This window comes from Bidens hawaiensis, unplaced genomic scaffold (genome assembly GCF_021521415.1).
Source record: "Bidens hawaiensis isolate Kalapana, Puna unplaced genomic scaffold, B.hawaiensis_p1.1 tig00058267_1, whole genome shotgun sequence".
In the NCBI taxonomy this organism is placed as follows: domain Eukaryota; kingdom Viridiplantae; phylum Streptophyta; class Magnoliopsida; order Asterales; family Asteraceae; genus Bidens; species Bidens hawaiensis.
The window spans coordinates 12087-31143 of record NW_027500529.1 but is presented as its reverse complement, the minus strand read 5'-3'; the positions used below and the strand labels follow the sequence as shown (position 1 = coordinate 31143).

The 19057-nt window shown below is 33.5% G+C and overlaps 2 protein-coding genes across 2 annotated transcripts; both read right to left on the bottom strand.

The window, feature by feature from the left end:
- Positions 1–5453: 5453 nt before the first annotated feature.
- Positions 5454–7968, bottom strand: LOC143602275 (E3 ubiquitin-protein ligase RSL1-like). Its single transcript, XM_077079447.1, has 3 exons — positions 7530–7968; positions 6711–7450; positions 5454–6114 (listed from the first exon to the last, which is right to left on the bottom strand). Exons 1-3 carry the CDS (start codon positions 7845–7847, stop codon positions 5676–5678), a joined length of 1497 nt encoding a protein of 498 aa, XP_076935562.1. The 5' UTR covers positions 7848–7968; the 3' UTR covers positions 5454–5675.
- A 5196-nt stretch (positions 7969–13164) lies between these two features.
- LOC143602274 (BTB/POZ domain and ankyrin repeat-containing protein NPR1-like) lies at positions 13165–17778 on the bottom strand. The gene is made up of 4 exons (XM_077079446.1): positions 16499–17778; positions 15191–15944; positions 14326–14523; positions 13165–13490 (listed from the first exon to the last, which is right to left on the bottom strand). The coding sequence occupies exons 1-4, from the start codon at positions 17051–17053 to the stop codon at positions 13231–13233; spliced, it is 1767 nt and encodes a 588-aa protein (XP_076935561.1). The 5' UTR covers positions 17054–17778; the 3' UTR covers positions 13165–13230.
- Positions 17779–19057: the final 1279 nt, after the last annotated feature.

Sequence of the window (19057 nt, the reverse complement as noted above, 5' to 3'; positions counted from 1 at the left end):
TTGGGTTAAGTTTTTTTCAGTTTCTGTTAATCCGCCTTTTTAGTCTTTTAACAAATTTATAAAATAAAAATTCAATATCAAAAAATGTTTTTTTTGTTTTTAAAGGTTTGGTTCAGTTCAATTTAAAGGTATGACTATTTTACACACATTTCCATGTTTTCAAGACCTTACACAAAAAAAGTATATAAGAATTTATACCATAAACACTTCAAACTTTATATATATATATATATATATATATATATATATATATAAAAAAGTATATAAGAATTTATACCATAAACACTTCAAACTTTATATATATATATATATATATATATATATATATATATATATATTTCTTAAATAGCTTTACAATTTATATACATTTCTCGATCAATCTGCCTTTTTGTTTTGTTACACAATATATAATTAAGAAATTTATATTTAAATTATTGTTTGTTTAGACGTCTATTTATATTCTTTATTTGTTGTAATAGTTTATAAACAACTTTGAATCTTTATTCCATCTCAAGATTTATAAAATAAGTGTTTATTTAAAAAAAGTATATCAATTTTGCTTTCTTTGTTAAAGATTCTTTTAAACACAAATTTAAAATTCAACATTAACATTCATCTCTTTTGTGTTTACATAAATCTGAATCTGAGTTTGAATTAACCATACATACAAAACCTCAAATGAGATAACATAAATTATAGTATTTGAGGTTTCTAACTTCTATAAATTTTAATTTTTGGTCAACTATTTACGTAGACATGCACATGTCTACTATTCAAACATTTTCTAGACTTTACACCAAATAAGTAAAAAAGTTAATACCCTAAAAACTTCACATATTCTTCATGTATGCAGTCATCCTTCAAATTAACTTCAATTCATTTTTCAAAATCTGCTTTTCTGTTTTGTTACAATCAATGAGGTTTTAACTTATATAGGGGGATCTGATTTTCTCTTTTGTATATCCTGAACTTCAAATATAATTTCCTAATGTTGTGAAAATTCATGAAAGCAAGCGTGTTAGAGGATGGTGATGAATGCAACTTTCGATACGACTGCAATGAAGTATCTAGGTTGGTTTCAAAAGTTCTTCATTGAAGGAAATTAGACAACTGATGTATAAATGAATGTGAAAAGAAAAGAAAAGTTTGTTTTGCTTATTGTCAAGACAAGTTTGAATGGTTTGTTTTTACAGTTTGATGTATTATGTTGAAACATCTTTTGACTTTGTTGTGTTGAATGTTCATAATATGGTTTTAACACTTATATTTTAATGTGTTTATTGTTTTAGCTTTTGATTAGAAAATAACTATTTCTTAATGTAGCTTTTATCGATGTTATTTTTGCTTTTCTTAATGCATTTGATTCCAACTTTGACAAATCTTTTTATTAGTGACTTCATTTGTGATTTATTTTTTGTCTTAACATAAATCCTTATTAAAGTATGATATCAAAGTTAGTGTATTATATTTTATTTTTATTTTTACATTTTCCTTTTGTACCCGTGTATCACACGGGCATTTAATCTAAGTATAAAATAAGAAAGAAAGGAAATGCACTTTAATATTTTATTAGATTATCCCTTGAATAAAAGAAGGCAATAACTAAATAATTAAAATTATTACTTTAAAAAAATTATTAAAATTATTCAAAAGTTTTGACTAGAAGTTAATATGTATCACCTTTATGCAGAAGTACTTTTTAAAAGTAAAAATATATAAAGTCTTATCTTTTTGGTTTATCAAGTTGCAGGTTTCAACTTCTTAGTGTCCTCGTCAGAAATATCTCCGATCATTCCAAACTTTTTTTCTTTTCCTTTTAATGATTTCAAAAGTTATGGGGGGCTATTGGGATTTTCACGATGTAAAATTTTAAGGTGGGTGGCTGACATTCGTCACTTTTGTAGGTGTTAAATAAGGTGTCATATGGATGGCCACATAAAGGGGAAAATGTGAGGCACTATGGTGACGTGGATGTTGAATAAGCGACATGAGTAACCAAAAAGAATAGCTTTAGTCAATAATTTTCCTACCCTATCTCTCCTCCCTCTCTTCTCCAACTTAACATCCATGTTAGAAAATACAACCTAAATGCATTATAGTAGTCTTAAACATTTCACACTTCCGGTCATTTCCATCTACCATTTTTGTACGTTGATTACTATTAAAAGCTTGCCACTTTTATAGGTTTATTACCATTGAAAGTCAACAAGTATTTTAAAATATTCAAACATGATATTTTTCATTTGATTCAAATTTTAAACCCACTGACTTTTGTTAGTTGAAATATTTATAACTAGTTTCAGCCCCGTGTATTACATAGAAAATTGATGAAAATTATAAAATTTGAACATTAATCAAAATACAATAGACAACACAAGTATTATATATTGTTAATAAAATTACAATTTATATTAAAATTATAGGAATTACTAAAGAAACATTAAGCAAATATTTACTTATAAGAAAAAATTTCCTTGTTTTACATTTGCGGTTGTCTTTGCCAATATACCTAATAATCAAAATGTTTAGTCAATGTCTGCTTGTAAATCTTGACAAACCGACGTATAGATGTCCGTGTGAAAACACAAGGTCTTTCAAGTACAAGTCAACCATAAATAATAAAATCAAGATTATGTATTAAATCTTAATCTTAAATATATATAAACGTAACCTTTTTAAATTATCTCAAGCCATCAGATTGCTTTATTTGTAAAAGAAGTTTTCTCATGCATTTAAACCGAATTCACGAGTATGGGTCTCACCAAACTCAAATAACCTTTTAAACGGGTTATAACATCTCATTATATTAAAAATTAACCTCATCAAATATTTTATATGAAAATCCTATAAAATATGGATATACTAAAAATTAGTATATGGTTTTTTTATAAAATATTATTTATAATTTAAAAATAGTTTTATAGTAAAAAAAAGTGGGTCATGGGTTTTATCAAACCCATATAGCCTCTAAACCGAGTTATAACATCTAATTTATTTTTGAAACCCTTTAATCATCAAATCCTAAGTATATTAATAAATTCCTTACAATAAATAAAATTAAAATCCAAAAAAATATATTAAAATAAGAAACGAATAATATAAAACAACTCCGTATTACAGAAAATAAAAGCTAGTTATATACTTTTTTAAATTTTTTATTATTTTTTGTTTTATGATTTTTTTAAAGGTGTTTTTAGTGGTTCAAAATGGTTCTCAAAGTTCTCAATTTGCAAAGGGTTCTCTTAGGATCCTTACCATATGGTAAGGATCCTAAGAGAACCCTTTGCAAATTGAGAACTTTGAGAACCATTTTGAACCACTAAAAACACCTTTAAAAAAATCATAAAACAAAAAATAATAAAAAATTTAAAAAAGTAAAAAAGCCAAAATTCTTATATTTCATTCCGGTTTCATTAAAAAAAATAAAAAAATACAAAAAAAAAACATCGTATTATACACATATGTATAATTTTATATAATCTTTGGTTACGTAATATACACATATGTACAGTATCATTTATCTTAAATTATACACATGTGTACAAAAAAAACATGTAAATATACATATATGTATATATTATACATATGTGTATATAATTTAGCTAAACCGAGTTTTTTTTATTTGAGACCGGGATGATAAAATAAGAATTTTGGTTTTTATACTTTTTTGATTTTTGTGTTTTTTTTTTATTTTATGATTTTTTTTATTTTTTGATTTTTTGTGATCCAAAATGGTTCTCATAGTTCTCAATTTCAAAAAGGTTCTCTCATGATCCTGATCATATATATATATATATATATATATATATATATATATATATATATATATATATATATATATATATATATATATATATATATGATAGCTAAGAAAAGAACTTCATGATTCTAGCTTTCCAAAATAAACCAATAACAAATTTAAATGGTTAGTATGTCGATAAACAAATTATGAGAATGTGTCAGTGTATATAATAAATTTTTTTTAAGGAATAAAGTATTTTAATTGACTTTTATTTTATATACCTGAAAATACTAAAAAAAATTAATAATAAAGCAATGTTCCGACCATTTCAATCCCATTTGACATGCTCTTTTTCTATAGCTAAATTATTTCATTTTATTACTTAAGGATAAACATGACGTTAAAATATAAAAAGAAAAAAAAAGAATAAATAGATAAACATTAACACACTTGCTTTATATATACATTAAAATAAGGCTATTTAGGGTTGGGTTGACCCACATATGATCCAAATAACAAAATGAGTTTTAAAAATGTGAAGATGGGATGATTACTAAGGATAACTATTTTTTAACATAGTTATCCTTTCCTTTTCTCTAATTTCCTTCCAACTCAAGAACACACCTAATTAAAATAAATTTCCTTCACTTTCCTTTCTTATCCTTTCCTCTCCTTTTCTTTTCTTTCCTTGGTTAAAAGCTCAAGAATAAAGCGTTAGAGAATGACAAATGATACAAAATAGTATTCTCTTTTATTAGAGCAGTAGTTTCATTGTTTACTAATTTTGGTTTAATTCACAAACACACTATATGGTTTTTTTCTTTGTGGATGTCGTGTGAGATCCACATTCCACTATTAGTTTTTTATATATATATATATATACAAGTCTTAAATGTGTATGTACAAGCATCAAAAGTGTTATTATATATTTATGTTCTCTTTTCTTAAACTCTGCATTAGTAAAAGTTTAAAATAACCCTTACGATAAATTTTAGTAAATCATATACTTTTATTTTTTAAAATATATTTATAAGCTTTTAACTCCTTAAGTTTTACGTAAGCTTTAGTTGCATGATGATAATTTTAACTTTTCTTCACCGTAGAGTATTAGTAAAAATATAATATTATTCTATATTTATTCAAAGCTACTTGAATGATACTCTTTTCATTTCGACTTGGTTATTCATTTTCATTATAGTGTTTTACGTTTCGGTATAATTTTGCTAGTTAACATGTTGTAACACACTTTTTTGTTCGCTTAATGCCTGTTTTTGGTACGGTTTAACGGCTTCACCGCAACACGCAAGTCGCAAATACTAATTCCATTTTAAAAAGAAGTTCCATGTATCAATTTTTTGCGTCGTTTCCGTCGCCATGCTAATGGTGAACAACATGTCTGTCATCCATGGAGTTTTTGTTTAGTGGATTATTTTGTTCACTTTTGAAAAGTGAAGACTTTTCACCTTGTTTAAACATAAGACATGTAGTTAGAGATCCATACTAGAGAGCTATTACAGATAATTTATTGATGATCATTACCAACCAAATTTAAATAACAAGTTCTTGTTACCCTATTTGGTTTAGAGTGATAACTTTAGTAAAGACAATAATAGTGTGGATGTAAAATTAATTAGTTAGCATCCACTAAACTAACTAAAGAGTTCTACAAATGATCAAGAAATAAAATAAAAACTCTCTTTATCAACAAATTTAGCCATGTAATTTAAAAATTATATGCCCTTTAGAATACATTATAAAAATTCTTCAACAATGCAATAATCAGTTTCATTTTCACCATCATCCTTGTACTCCTTTTTATTCAACAAACAACAGACAAGGAAACCCCTCACATATAGGCAAAATAAGAACCTTAAGCATCTGAAATCACACTTTGACCCTTTTTTTTTCAATAGTCATACGCGCGAAAACGGCTTCATTGACTGCATTCATCATAGTAATTATCACTTATAACAGAAACAAACCACTCAAGCCAAGGAAGCTGGTGCAGGTCCTTAATTGTGTTGTCAATATACGAAGTATCATCATCTGCACATGAAGATGACGATGATGATGGTGGTGATTCACAAGGGTTCGTGTGGTGGTCGCTGAGGCTAAACCCGCCTGCAAGAAATCTTTGAATCAATGCAAGTTGTGATCTTTCTTGATCAGAGTAAGCATCCATTATGTTTGAGAGTGACCCGAATGACTCCCATGCCCATTCCTCAAACTGCTGGCCAGGTTCGGATGGAGTGGTCGATGTAAGGGTGATTTGGTCATTTTCTTCTTCTTCGTCGACTCGCGATGCACATTCGCATGTCTTTTGAGCGTTAAGATATTCGGCACCGCAAGAATAGCAGAACTCGTGTCCACACCTGCATAAGTATGTGCACCAGTTTCTTGTTTGAATATTGAATTCTTTAAAAAAATATGATTTTTTCAAGAAAAGTGGGATAATGAGTTTGTTAAATTATTCTGCTTTATAAAACAAAATCTGAACTTGTGCACGACCCATGTATTGATTTGTGTCAAAGAATCCTCCTACGTGGACATGCTTACAATCATGTAGAACACAAACCATTTACCCTGTTTATCTAAGCGAGTCAAACGGGTTGACTGGATATAAATGGGTTCTAATCAAGGTGTAAACAGGATAAATGGGCTAATGGGATAAAAAAACTGTGTTAAAAAATTTGTAGACGGGTTGACAGGTCAACCTGTTTGATTGAACAGGCTAATCAGGTCAACCCAGACACTAAATGGGTTAGATTGTGTTTCGGTTCGTGTCAAGACTTGCCACCCCTAAATTAAACAAGCAAAATCATCTTCATGGAAACCTTTTTGATCTCTGTTAACTGTCATTGTCAAATTTTGACTTTCAAAGTCAAACATTTTCAATCATGATATGAATTTACTTAATTTTAGCGAATAACCGATAATTTCAAAATAATAAAAGTCAAAAAGATTATACCAGCAAGTCAAATCATAGCAACCATGGGTTAATTCAATCATCCTTTCACACATTTGACAAAGTTTCCATCTTCGATTCTCAATAAGACAGTCAAAAGCAAGATCAGCATCAATGGCATCCATCTCCTCCGTTAAGCCCTTCTGAAACTCATCACAACTAACCGAAGAATGCCAACGGACCCCACATTTCACGCACACAAACCTTCTACAAACAGGACACTCAACACAATTATCAGTCGAGTCCACATCAGCACTAGGATCAAGAAGAACCGCACAATTATCAAAAGGACAGTAAAACTTGTCACAGACACGCGCAATCGGTTCCAAAAGAGCTTCCTCTAACAACATAAAAGATCCAACAGGAAGAAACACCTTAAGTTCAGGGGTAGAAATGTAATATCTGCATTTTGGGCTCGGGCACCTAATGGGGACCTCGGATAACCCAACTTTTACATTAACATAATCCTTAATACAATGAGAACAACATTTGTGTGAGCATTTCAATGTGACCATCATGAATGTTGGTTTATCTTCACAACATATTAAACACTTGTCGACCGCTGGATCGACATTGGTATCACAAACGACCCCAATTGCCACTCGCGCCAGATGCAATGGAGGGTCGAGATTGACATCAAGAGCATGTTTTAGCACAAAATGTTCAAGATTTTCAACATGTTCTAGTATTCTTTGCTTCAATGCCATGATAAGCGGACTCTCGGTCGTTTCTTTATTCGTAATCTGCAAAATATAAAGATTTCATATGCTAGAAAATCTTGAATGTAATGATATTACAAGAATCAATAAAAACTTGACTCGCCTGATCATATAAGATTTGGGAATTGGTAATTGCATATACCCTTTTGATATTATTCCGAGCCGCCTCGAATAAACCATCCATTAAAGCTAGATAATCAGCCACATGTTCTTCAACAAACAAATCAAGCTTTTTCTGAACCTGAATCACATGATCCTTATCAGGTCCTTCAATCATTACCCCAATTCCAGATACCCCTAAAACCGATACACCCTTGAACAACATTCGAACCCAAAACTCATCAATTTCTTCCAATTCATCCTCATCTCCACAACAACTTCGGAACTCATCTTCAAATTCAGACTGAATAGTATCCTCCATGTAGTTCAAACCCAGTAAAATCTACACCAACCCATCAAATTTCAGATCTAATTGTGTTAAATCTCTTAAATTGAAACAAAACCCAGATCACATTAGCTACGAGCTTCAAAACCCAGATGGGGTTTTGGGTTTTGAAGATAATTGCTTTGAAGTTATGAGCAAATTGAATAAAGAATGTGAAAGTGAAGGTTCCATACCTGTGTAATGATAAAATAATGGTTGTGAAGGAATAAATTTTAGCTTAAATAATCACAACAAATCTCTGGGTTTGAATTGAATACATAATAAGAACCCCAATCTGACAAAACTGTCGCTTGTTTTTCTTCACATAAAACCACTTTTACTTTAGTTTAATATTATTAATTTTTATTACTATATAAGAAAGTTTAAAATCCGATTTCTAAGCTGGGGCAAGGAATAGAATCATCCGTGACTATTTGGGTTTTTGGCGTAATGTGAAAGCGAAAGATATATATGTATATGTATTTTTAGATAGCACATGTGACATGATGATGTTTCATTTATTAAACTTTTAAGATAATATACTTTCATACAAATTTTATAAACATGTTTGGATATCACTTATTCAGGTAATAAGTATTAGTTATGGGCAGGAAATAATATTTTAATAAAATATTTCTATAAATATACTATATATTAATAGAAGTTTTATTGCCTTTAGGAAAAAAATTGAGGTTTTAATAATTATTAATTTATTTAGGTGATTGGACATTTAAACTATACAGTTGTAAGTTGTAATTAGTGTGTGATGCAGCGCTCTAAACTGTGAAAAAAAAAGAAGAATGTGTTGCGTGGAGAGTTTCGACGCAAACTCGAGGCTGGCGAAAAGTAATGTGCTACCAAATATTTGAAAAAAGCTTTAACACACCTACATGTTATGTAGAAAAAATATTCAAATATGTTATCTTACCCCAAATCAAACTAATAACTTTTCATATAAGAAACATCTTTTCTTGGAAATGAGCTACTACATAATACATGTTAGTTTATTAAGTAAAGTGCCAAAATCATCCCTGAGGTTTGGTCAGTTATGCGACTTTCGTCAAAAAAACTTACTTTTTGCAACTGAACTATTGAGGTTTCCCACTTTTTGCCAATCACGTCCAAATCGTCTATTTCTTGGTTAAGTGCAGGGGCAATTATGGAAAAGGTGAGATTAAGTTGAAATAAAAGTTAGAGGGTTAAATTATAATAATTCAATGTAGAGTGACTAGAAAGCAATATAATTAAAACTCCTTTCACTCTTACGTCTCCTTCCAGGTCTCGTTCTTCCTGTGCCTAGTCCGGCCACGTCTCCGGCTAACTCCGAAGCAAAACGAGACAACCAAATTAATGTTCCAGACTAACTCGTAACCGCAAAACGAACAAGACCCACTTGTTTTCAAACTCTGATTTCGTGCCATTAACTTCAATTAACCAGAACCAAAGATTGGGGTAAACGACCGCCGTCAACTCCAGCCACCGCTCTCGCTACCCCCAACCATCAATTCTGGTTCCAGGTTCCCTATACAATTTTCGTCAACTCCAATACCCAAAATCCAAATCCAAATCCAAATCGTTACGGTGGTAGTTAAATGGTTATGAAATTGCAAATCTATTCCCGATTTCGCACTCCCACCACTCAACGCCTCTCTCTTGAACGATAATGAGACTCAGGTGGTGCAATCAATCACGGTGGTGAGCATTTGTGTCGGAATCATGTGGTGGTGGTGATGAAGGTTTTAGGCGGCTGTGGTGGTGATGTGGGTTTCTGGGTTGGTTTATTGATCTTGATTCAAAGGTTTGAGGGTGAAGATGGTGGAAGACTGAAAGATGGTGGTGGTGGTGGAGTGCTGCACAGTTGACTAAAACGAGAAAGAGAGTGATTGATGATTTTTATTTATATTTGTTTAATTATTTTTAGAATTTAAATAATAGTAATAATAATCAAATAAACAAATTAGTAAAAAGACATAAATGCCCCTAACATAACTATGAAAATAAATGGAGTTAATGATTTGGATGTAATTGGCAACAAGTGGAAAACCTCAATGGTTCATTTGCAAAAAATAAGTTTTTTTGATGAAAGGCGCATAACTAACCAAACCTTAAGGACAATTTTGGCACTTTACTCTAGTTTATTTTTCAATAAATGTTAAATTCGCATCCTTTACGTTGGATATTGTAACATCACGTAAATTTCGGGCCATAAATGTCAAGTTTCAAAAGTCAAGGGACAAAATCCGTCAATTTCTAAACTCCAGGGACTAAAATGTAAATTCTGAATTTCCTGACCCATCGCGCTACGCGATGGGTTAAGAAGAGAGCCCACCGCGTCACGCGATGGGGTGTCTGACACGCAGTGACACGTGTGCCACGTGGCACACTGTGGCAACGTCTACCGCCACGTGGCAACACGTTCGCCACGTGTCGTCAGCCACGTGTCACCACGTGGCAGGTCTAGTGGTGATTGGCCAAGCCTATGTCGCAGTACGCGACAGGCTACGCCAAGGGACCCATCGCGTACCGCGATGGGATCCAAATTTGGCTATAAATAGAAGGGCCACGGGTTCTCACAACCCACACCTCAAATCACACACATTACTCTCTCACTACTCTCTCACTAAACCTCGAAAAGCGTGCCATTGATCCACCTCGATAAACGTGCCCCGAAACCTCGATATTTGTGCCATTCCCCGACGATATTCCAAACAAGAAAGAAGTGTTGTCCCAATATCCCGACAATCATCTCGAAGTGCGTGCCAAGAAGTGTTGGTGTCTCGAGAAGCGTGCCAAGAGTAGAAAAGAGCAATTGGCGTTGAAGTGTTGCCCAAGTGACTAGGGTATTTCTAAGCCAACAAAGGTAGGCATGATGCCCGACCAAAATATAATAAAATATTATAAAGGCTTAATACCCAAGTCGAAGTTATTCTCGATAAACGAAGAAACATATAACAAAGAAAATAAAGAAAAGAAAAATGAAAACATATATGTGAGTATATATATGAATATGATTACTCTTTGTTATAAAATATATTATTTAAGAATAATGAGTATTTTTAAATAATAAAGAAAAGAATACGTTTCTTAAAGAAGAAGAAACGTCGGGTTTTAAGAATAAACTAAAGGTTTATAAATTACTATTAAAACTAAAGGTTTTAAAGTAAAAAGAGATTATGAACTAAAGGTTCATCGAGATAAATAAGACTAAAGGTCTTAAGCCGGATCGTGTATCCGACTAACAAAAGTTATACTCGCACTATAGGTGCGAGATAGCAAGAGAAGAACTCACGGACGGTGTTGGAAACTGATCCCTATCAAAAGGTGAATACGCCCCACTTTTATAAACTTGTTTTCAAGCAAATCAAACGTGTTATGTGTAAAACTTAACATGAGACTAAGTGTCCCTAAAAACATTATGAATAAGAGTAAAAGCCTAGCCCTCAGGCTGTAGTATACGTTTGTCTGGATCCTTACATATGTGGTATGCGGTGGGCACATCGCACCACGCCTGGTCACGACCTCCAGCCACGATGGGCCGAACCAAAGTATGTTCGAGTGAGAATGACCTTGTGCATATTTATGGTACCTAAGTACGTCGAAACGCTGCGGTGTTTTGCTGAGGTGACCTAGTGTAGAGACTCGAGTTTATGATGATTGTTTAACTTGATTATTCCTAAGCCAAGATGGGCCAAGGCTTACGTGGTCTAGAGGAGTAATTAAGTAAAGAAAATATTTTTGCGTCAGCATATTCACCAGCATTCGTTGTTGACGTATTTTATAACATTTTGCAAGTAATCAAGACTAGAGCTTGAAAGACGAAGAGCTCAAGAATCCGATGGCTCGGATAATTTTGTTTAAACTAGTATATATGGTGTTTTGTAAAACATATAGACAAGTAAAACCAAACGAGACTTTTGTCTCGTCTTTTGTATTGTAAATATTTTAACTTTAAATCCACATGTTTATTAAAGTCTTCCGCATTAACCCGCAACTCTGATTTATTTACAAATGTGGTACCAACTATGGATCATACTCCTAGGCCTAAGATAGGGTGTGACAGATATCCGCTCGATTCAACATTAATGAATATGATGAAGTGGACAAATATTAGATATGGGTGTTTATAGGATGCGAGATGTATATGTCATGACTCATTACACCTAGTAAAACTTGGATTCACGTGGTTCTAGTCTCCGTCCCAATACTCAAGAGAAGGCGGGAACCAAAAGACTCCTTCGATTTGCATACACAATGACAAGACCTCCAAGACCATAGGGAGTTAGGGTGACACTGAGTATAGGCGAGTAACAGGTAGGCTAGACACCCCCCCATCCCCCAGGTGAGTAGAGGAGTGGGTAGTTGGACTGCGCTTGGAAACTTGTGAGCATGGAGCCGTCTGAAAGAAACAAAATTTTTTTTAAATATAAACACATAAAAGCCTAAACTATTTCACCAATATTCGTCTCCATACAATCATTTGTACTCAATATACTCTCTATAGAGTCTCTCAACTTACAAATAAACCTCATTAAAAAACTATCATCGGGTTCAAACGCAAAGAAATATAGACCAAAGGTTGAGTTGAACTGATACGAACTGAATCAGGCCCAATCATTTATTAGCCATCCTTTTCCAAGCCAACCAAACCCAAGCCATCCCTTTTCGAATCAACCGAACAAGAACCAACCAAACCCAAGCCATCCCTTTACAAGTCTTCAGTGGTATGTAAATAAGTTCACAAGAAACCAGTTTGTTGAAAAATATAGAATTCATACACCTATTTCTAATTAGCTTTGACAACATTCGTTTTTGTGCTAGCCTTGTCCTACTTCCTCTCAACTTCAAGTGAGTCGCGGTTGAGTGGAGATCACCACAACATTTAGAAGATCAATTGGTCCGAAGTTGTGAGTCAACATAACAGTTGCGTACAAGGGAAAGGTTATAGGTCATCTTATGGGTCATAACACATGTATATTGTATGATTTTGTAGGTGTCACACATGTACTCGGGGTATAAACTACCACGACGAATTTATTTTTAACTCTTGTTGTCGACTGTGATCCCCAAGACCTCCTAAATCCCTCCAACCCAAGGTGAGGTTTAACTTATTTGCACAGAATAAATAAGCTTTCTTGCTAGAAGATGAGTTTTAGATTTTCACTACGCATATGCTAACTAGAACAAATGTTGGTTACTAGAGATTATATTATTACTTATTGTGCAACTAAATACATGACACAAAAACGGAACATCAGCATACATATGACTACTAAAAGTCGTTCACTTTGACACCATATCAACCAAATACCAAATAAGAGTAGTTGAAATGCACAAACCCTAAACCATAAACAACATCTAGGAAGCAAACACACGGGGGGTTTCACGTGTATTTGCGCGCTTTACTCTTTGACCCGCTCCTCACAGTGGGGGAATACATTGATGACGATAAACCACGATGAAGCTTGGCTTTGTCCTTGGTGAAGGCTCTTTGAACTTCTCCTTTAAGCTCCACAAAACGCGTCCTTTTGATTTCTTGTTCTTCTAAGGTACCCTTCTCCAGGATAAAAAGATCCTGTAGATCGTCCATGAACCTATCCAGAACCTCCGAACAATGAGGGAAATACCGCCTACCCGTTTCCACTGCATCCACATAAGAAAAAACACTTCTTATTAGACTTGCAAATGGGCCTTTTTGGCTCATATTTCATGTAGGGATCACAATATCTGACAACACATGAAATTAATTAGATTTTGGGCTGTCATATCTAACACGTATTCACCAATAAAATTAAACAGCATGACCCACTAACCATCGACCCGCCAACCTGTTTACGAAACGTTTAACCCATTTATTACAACCCAATTAACATGTTTACAACTTGATTACCACCTGTCAACATGGTTGAAATGTTTAGAAAAATGGGCTACCTGCCAACCCATTTACGACCTGTCGACCCGTTTAACTAATTTATTACAACCCGAATACACGTTTACAGCTTGATTACTATTCGTCAACCCATTTGAAATGTTTAGATAAATGAGTTACCCCAACAACCCGTTTAGGACCCGTCGACCCGTTCAAGACATCTATTAACACATTTACAACTTGATTACTACTTGTAACCTGTCGATCCGTTTGACACGTTTAAATAAATGAGTTAAAAGGGGTGGAATTTTAAGCATGCCCAAGTTAGAGCTGCTGTTTTGGCACAGATGAATATATGGGTTGAGTTCGGGTGAAACAATTCAACCCACTTACTGACTTGCCCACCAACCTAAAACTAACCAGCCAAATCTTAAATATAAAACACGTCCAACAGGTCGACGGCCAATTTAAAGGCATTCTATAACTAATCATAAATGACATCATCTTTTTATTTAAAAAAAAGGAGTTTAAAACATCAAATAGAAAGTATTTTTTTTTTACCAGCTCTATAGCTATAGCTATAACTATAATAATAATTTGAAGGCATACCTGTGCGGGAAAGAGCTTCCATTCTTGAACGCAATCTTTTGTTCTGCACCAATGGCGTCTCGTTCAGATCCATCTCCTTTAAATTGCCATTTGACCCTTTTGATGCAAACAGACCCGGAAACTCAGAGGTCGTTTGGGCATGCGCAATTTCCATCGCTAGTTTTGCTTCTGATGGGAACAATAGTCGGGCAAATGCTACTGTAAAACACATACGACATACAAGTTGACATGTTAGCGCCAAGTGGATATTTTTTTAAATATAAATCACATGCCACATCAGCACATTCTGAGCCATATCAGCATCTTTGAAAAAGACAAACTACGCAATTTTAACTAGGAATGTGCACGAAACCGAAATAACAGAAACCTGACTGGAATAACCGACGTAACCGAACCCAATTAAAACTGATGGTGTGGTTTTATGTTTAAAAAAAAGCGATTTTTAGGTTGGTCAGTTTTGCTATCAACCAAAAACTGAATCAAACCGAAAAATCCGATAGAACCGATTTTAAATATTTTTTATAAGAAATTAGTAAATGGTGTAGACCAAAAATTTAAGATTCAATTATGTAATAACAAATTATTCAATAATTAACCAAAAACATTTAGGCCCGAATCCATTATTTTGGGCCATTTTCTTTTTCAGCCCTAAATTCTCAAGCCTAAATGGACTCATTGTATAAACAAGAACAGATAATCGAACAACCAAAACAAGCCGTTTTCAAATACCCAAAAATCGAACTTTCAGTTTAAGCCCAAGACCGGCCCATTCACAACCCTGATATTAATTATTGTGCCGCAAAGAGTAATTATATTTTCACGAAAAAATAATATAGAAAACTGTTCTAATGGAAAAGAAACCCACCTCGGTTTTCCAAGTAAAGCAACCTCATATGCAAATCATCAGTCATTGCTGAAGAACATGCAGAAACGTCTCCGATCATCGGATTCCTCTTAATCTCCCGTTCCAAAACATCGATACATATCCGATCTTTGTTAGTTTCTTTACCGTGCTCGGTTTTCACGTGATAATCCTTCGGCCTCGTACGCCTCCTGCAAATACTAACCGCACTTTGACCATCAATCGTAGTATCTGATGCACATGCGCCCTTGCTTAAAATCGAGACGATAAGTGACGGTTCTTTACACATAGCAGCCACATGAAGCACCGTGTACCCCCGAGAGTTTCTTAAATTAACATCCACACAATTTAAATTAAGAATCTCCTTAGCAACTTCTTGGTTACAATACATGACCGCGTAATGAAGAGCACACGCTTCGTCTAATGTGATATTTGACTCGTCTAATATCATCTTCACAAGCTCAACATCATCGCAGTCTAATGCTTTGTGTATGCTTTTAATTCGTTTTTCATGTAACGCAGTCTCGGATTCAACAGTGTGTTCATCGTCTTCTGGGGAGGTGTTGCGAAGGGATTTGATATTTTGGGCGATTTCGAACGGAAGCTCTTTTTCGATGGAGATAATGTCGAGGTTTGACCGCACTACTCGGTCAACGCACCGATATAGGACGTTTGGTAATTGGCAGTGGAAGGCTACCACGAGGATCGGGATCACATCTTCCACGAGAGCCTTGTCTACAAAGTTGAGAAGACGGCGCTGCAAAAATAAACCAAGATAATAATGTCTCTCAAGTTGCTCTTTTTATTCTTCATTAATCAACCATAACTTTTTTGTCTTTTTTTAACTATATGAATAATTCATTAAATTAGATAATATAATTACATATATACTATGTAACAAAATTAATATCTGAACTTCTGAATAAAACGATTTACGGCATTGTAAGCATTTGAATACACTTGGACAACTTTGTCAACTCATTTGACTTGTGTTCATATTATAGACATTTTATATTACTTTTTAAACAATCTGGCCTGTTTGAGATATGCTATATCCGAACTGACCCATACAGTATTCGAACCCCCATATATGTTACCCCTCCGTTTGTGTTTAGTTGTCTAATTTGACTTAACATGTCAGATAAACTACTTTAAATCATTAAATTGGTAGAAGACGTTAAGTCTTTAACTGAAAACAATCTTAAACATCGTTCAACATGACCAATGGTCAACAACTTAAACTATCTAGATCGACGCATACTTGTGACATCAAATCAATCACATAAAAAACAAATGGATGAACAAACATACCTGAAAAAGTGAAACCATTTCAGGAACTTGAAAAATCGAAGACGCATAAGTCAACTCAACAACAAAGTTAACGGCGGGCCGGCACGCCTCATGAAGACACCCATCATCAACACAAGTTGAAACCTCCAGGGGAGACGATTTCACTTTCCCAGTATAAACATAACTTAAAAATATAAGAAAAGCATCATACCCGACACTTCCGTATGGTAACAAATCACTCATGATATATTTAGGCTTACTGTCCTCTGTATTTTCCTTAAACTTATCACTAAAAAACTTGCTTCTAGAAGCTAAAATACACCGATGAACACCGACAGAAATACCCTCAACTACAATTTCAGCATCAGTATAATTGCTATCAGGTTCAGAACCCGAATCGGTTAAGAGCTTTTCAAGATTTGTGCTGAGTTTGTTTAAGCCAATGATTTCAATATTTGACCGGGACTCGAGGGCCGATGGCGGGGGCATGGTGATGGTGTAGTTGGTTGAGCCATTGGACATGTGTGAAGAAGAGGTGAAGCTTATGGATGATGATGGTTCAGATGAGTTTGCCATGGTAAAAGTCAAATTGTCAAAGTCCCAGAATGATTAGGGGGGTTGACTTTATCCCAAACAGGTCAACGCATAAACTTTCATGGCTAACAAGAACTCAAACCAGAAAAAAAGAAAGAAAGAAAGAAAGAAAACTTTTATGATCAAGAAAAGGTTTGTGAAATGAAAGTTTGCAAATTTACATAAAAACAATTATGGGTTTGACTTTTTGACCAATAAAGGTCAAAACTTGAAGCTTTTCATAGCCAAAGCCACATATAATGGATCAAATCATCAAATCAAACATTATACATGCCAAATAAAAAATTAAAACTCACAAACAGCTGGATCTGAGAAGCCCCAACAATCCCCAAATCAATTCATCTTTTTTCTGATTCTTGGATTGCACCCAATCAAAAGCCCCTAATTATACAAAAACCCTAATTACCGAGTCTAGTCATCTTCTTTTCAATTTCCATCAAATACCCAGATCAAATAATCACTCAATAAACAAAACCCATGTGGGAAAACTGACAAATTGACTTCAAGAATCGGTAAAACTGAAATCAAAGTAGCAAGATGGTTCAAAGAAAGTATGGTGCAAGAATCAGGGAAGCTTCTTCGTTGGTAGCAAAAAAGAAAAAGGGGTTTTATTGTAAATTTCACAAATTGTTTGTCGGCTTGTTTAAAGGATTAGATTCGTGGGGAAGCAGTTGGGATGACGACAATGATGACGTCAGGGTGGCTTACGCAGTTTGGGACGTCACTCTTTTGTTTAGCAAACGTTTTTAGAAAGCAATAATTATTGAATTAAATATTAAGCACTCCAATCTTTATATCATTTACAAAACTAGTACTTGTACTATTGATGAACTTGCAAGATTTACTAGCGATATTTAAAGCAATGTTTACATAACCTTCTTACTAAGGGAGGCTTCAAATGAAAACCATGGTTTTCTTAAAAAACCATCCAATCAAATTGGACATTTGATATGTTAAATCAATGGTGAGAATCATGATAACAATCTTGTAAATAATTGCAAATTAATTGATGTTAACCAAGAGGTAAAAGGAAAAATATGGTATACAAAAAATTATGGGTGTGTACGATTCGGTGTGGTTAATATGTTGATCAGTTCTTATGTAGGTAATAGAAAATATGAATAAAAAGAAACCTATGAACCTGTTACAGCATGAAGAATAGTAACCGCAGCAGAGTATGATGTCGTCGACATGTTTGTCATCTTGATCGAGTTCCCCTTTAGGATGTATAGTTAAGGATGGTGTTAGGGTTCTTGAGAGGAACCCAGTTTAGGAGAGAGGAGACACACAAATTATAATGTGTGTATGATTAGGTTATGATGTTAATATTAATCTCTCTATATATATACCCAAGGGGGAACCCTTTATTAGTTAGTAAGGGTAATATGGCCCATCAACAATTACCAAACTAATATATGATAAGGTATAATTAATATTTTGATCTAATATAATATAAATGATAATGATGGTCATATTAATAAATATATAATATATATTTATTCTTACATTCTCCCACTTGGCCGAGTAATCATTTATTATGAGTATTAGATAAGTCTGATCAGGAGTTAACACTCATTTTAGCTTTAAACTTAAACTGGAGCAGAGAAATAGAGTCATTTAATTGAATATCAGCTCAGGACCCCCATTAATCATACTACAGTCCTTATTTAAAACCTAAGTAGTTATGATCAAAATTTTCAAGTAAGCCCTTCAAAACGTTTGATTTGTATATTAATTCGTCTATATGTCATTATGCATGCAGGATATATTAAGAGACGTACAAAATCAAAACTGATGGGGAAATTTAATAGTTATATACATAGTATGATATGCGATTGCCCATAGTCACAATAACCTGTCATTATTATAAGCGCTTTTATAATATTTATGGGTGAGACTTTTAGTTGTCGGACCCTTAAGCATATCATGAATGTATTCGACACGAAAATTTAGATTCCTCAATTCGTTCATAAACGAATAATTAGT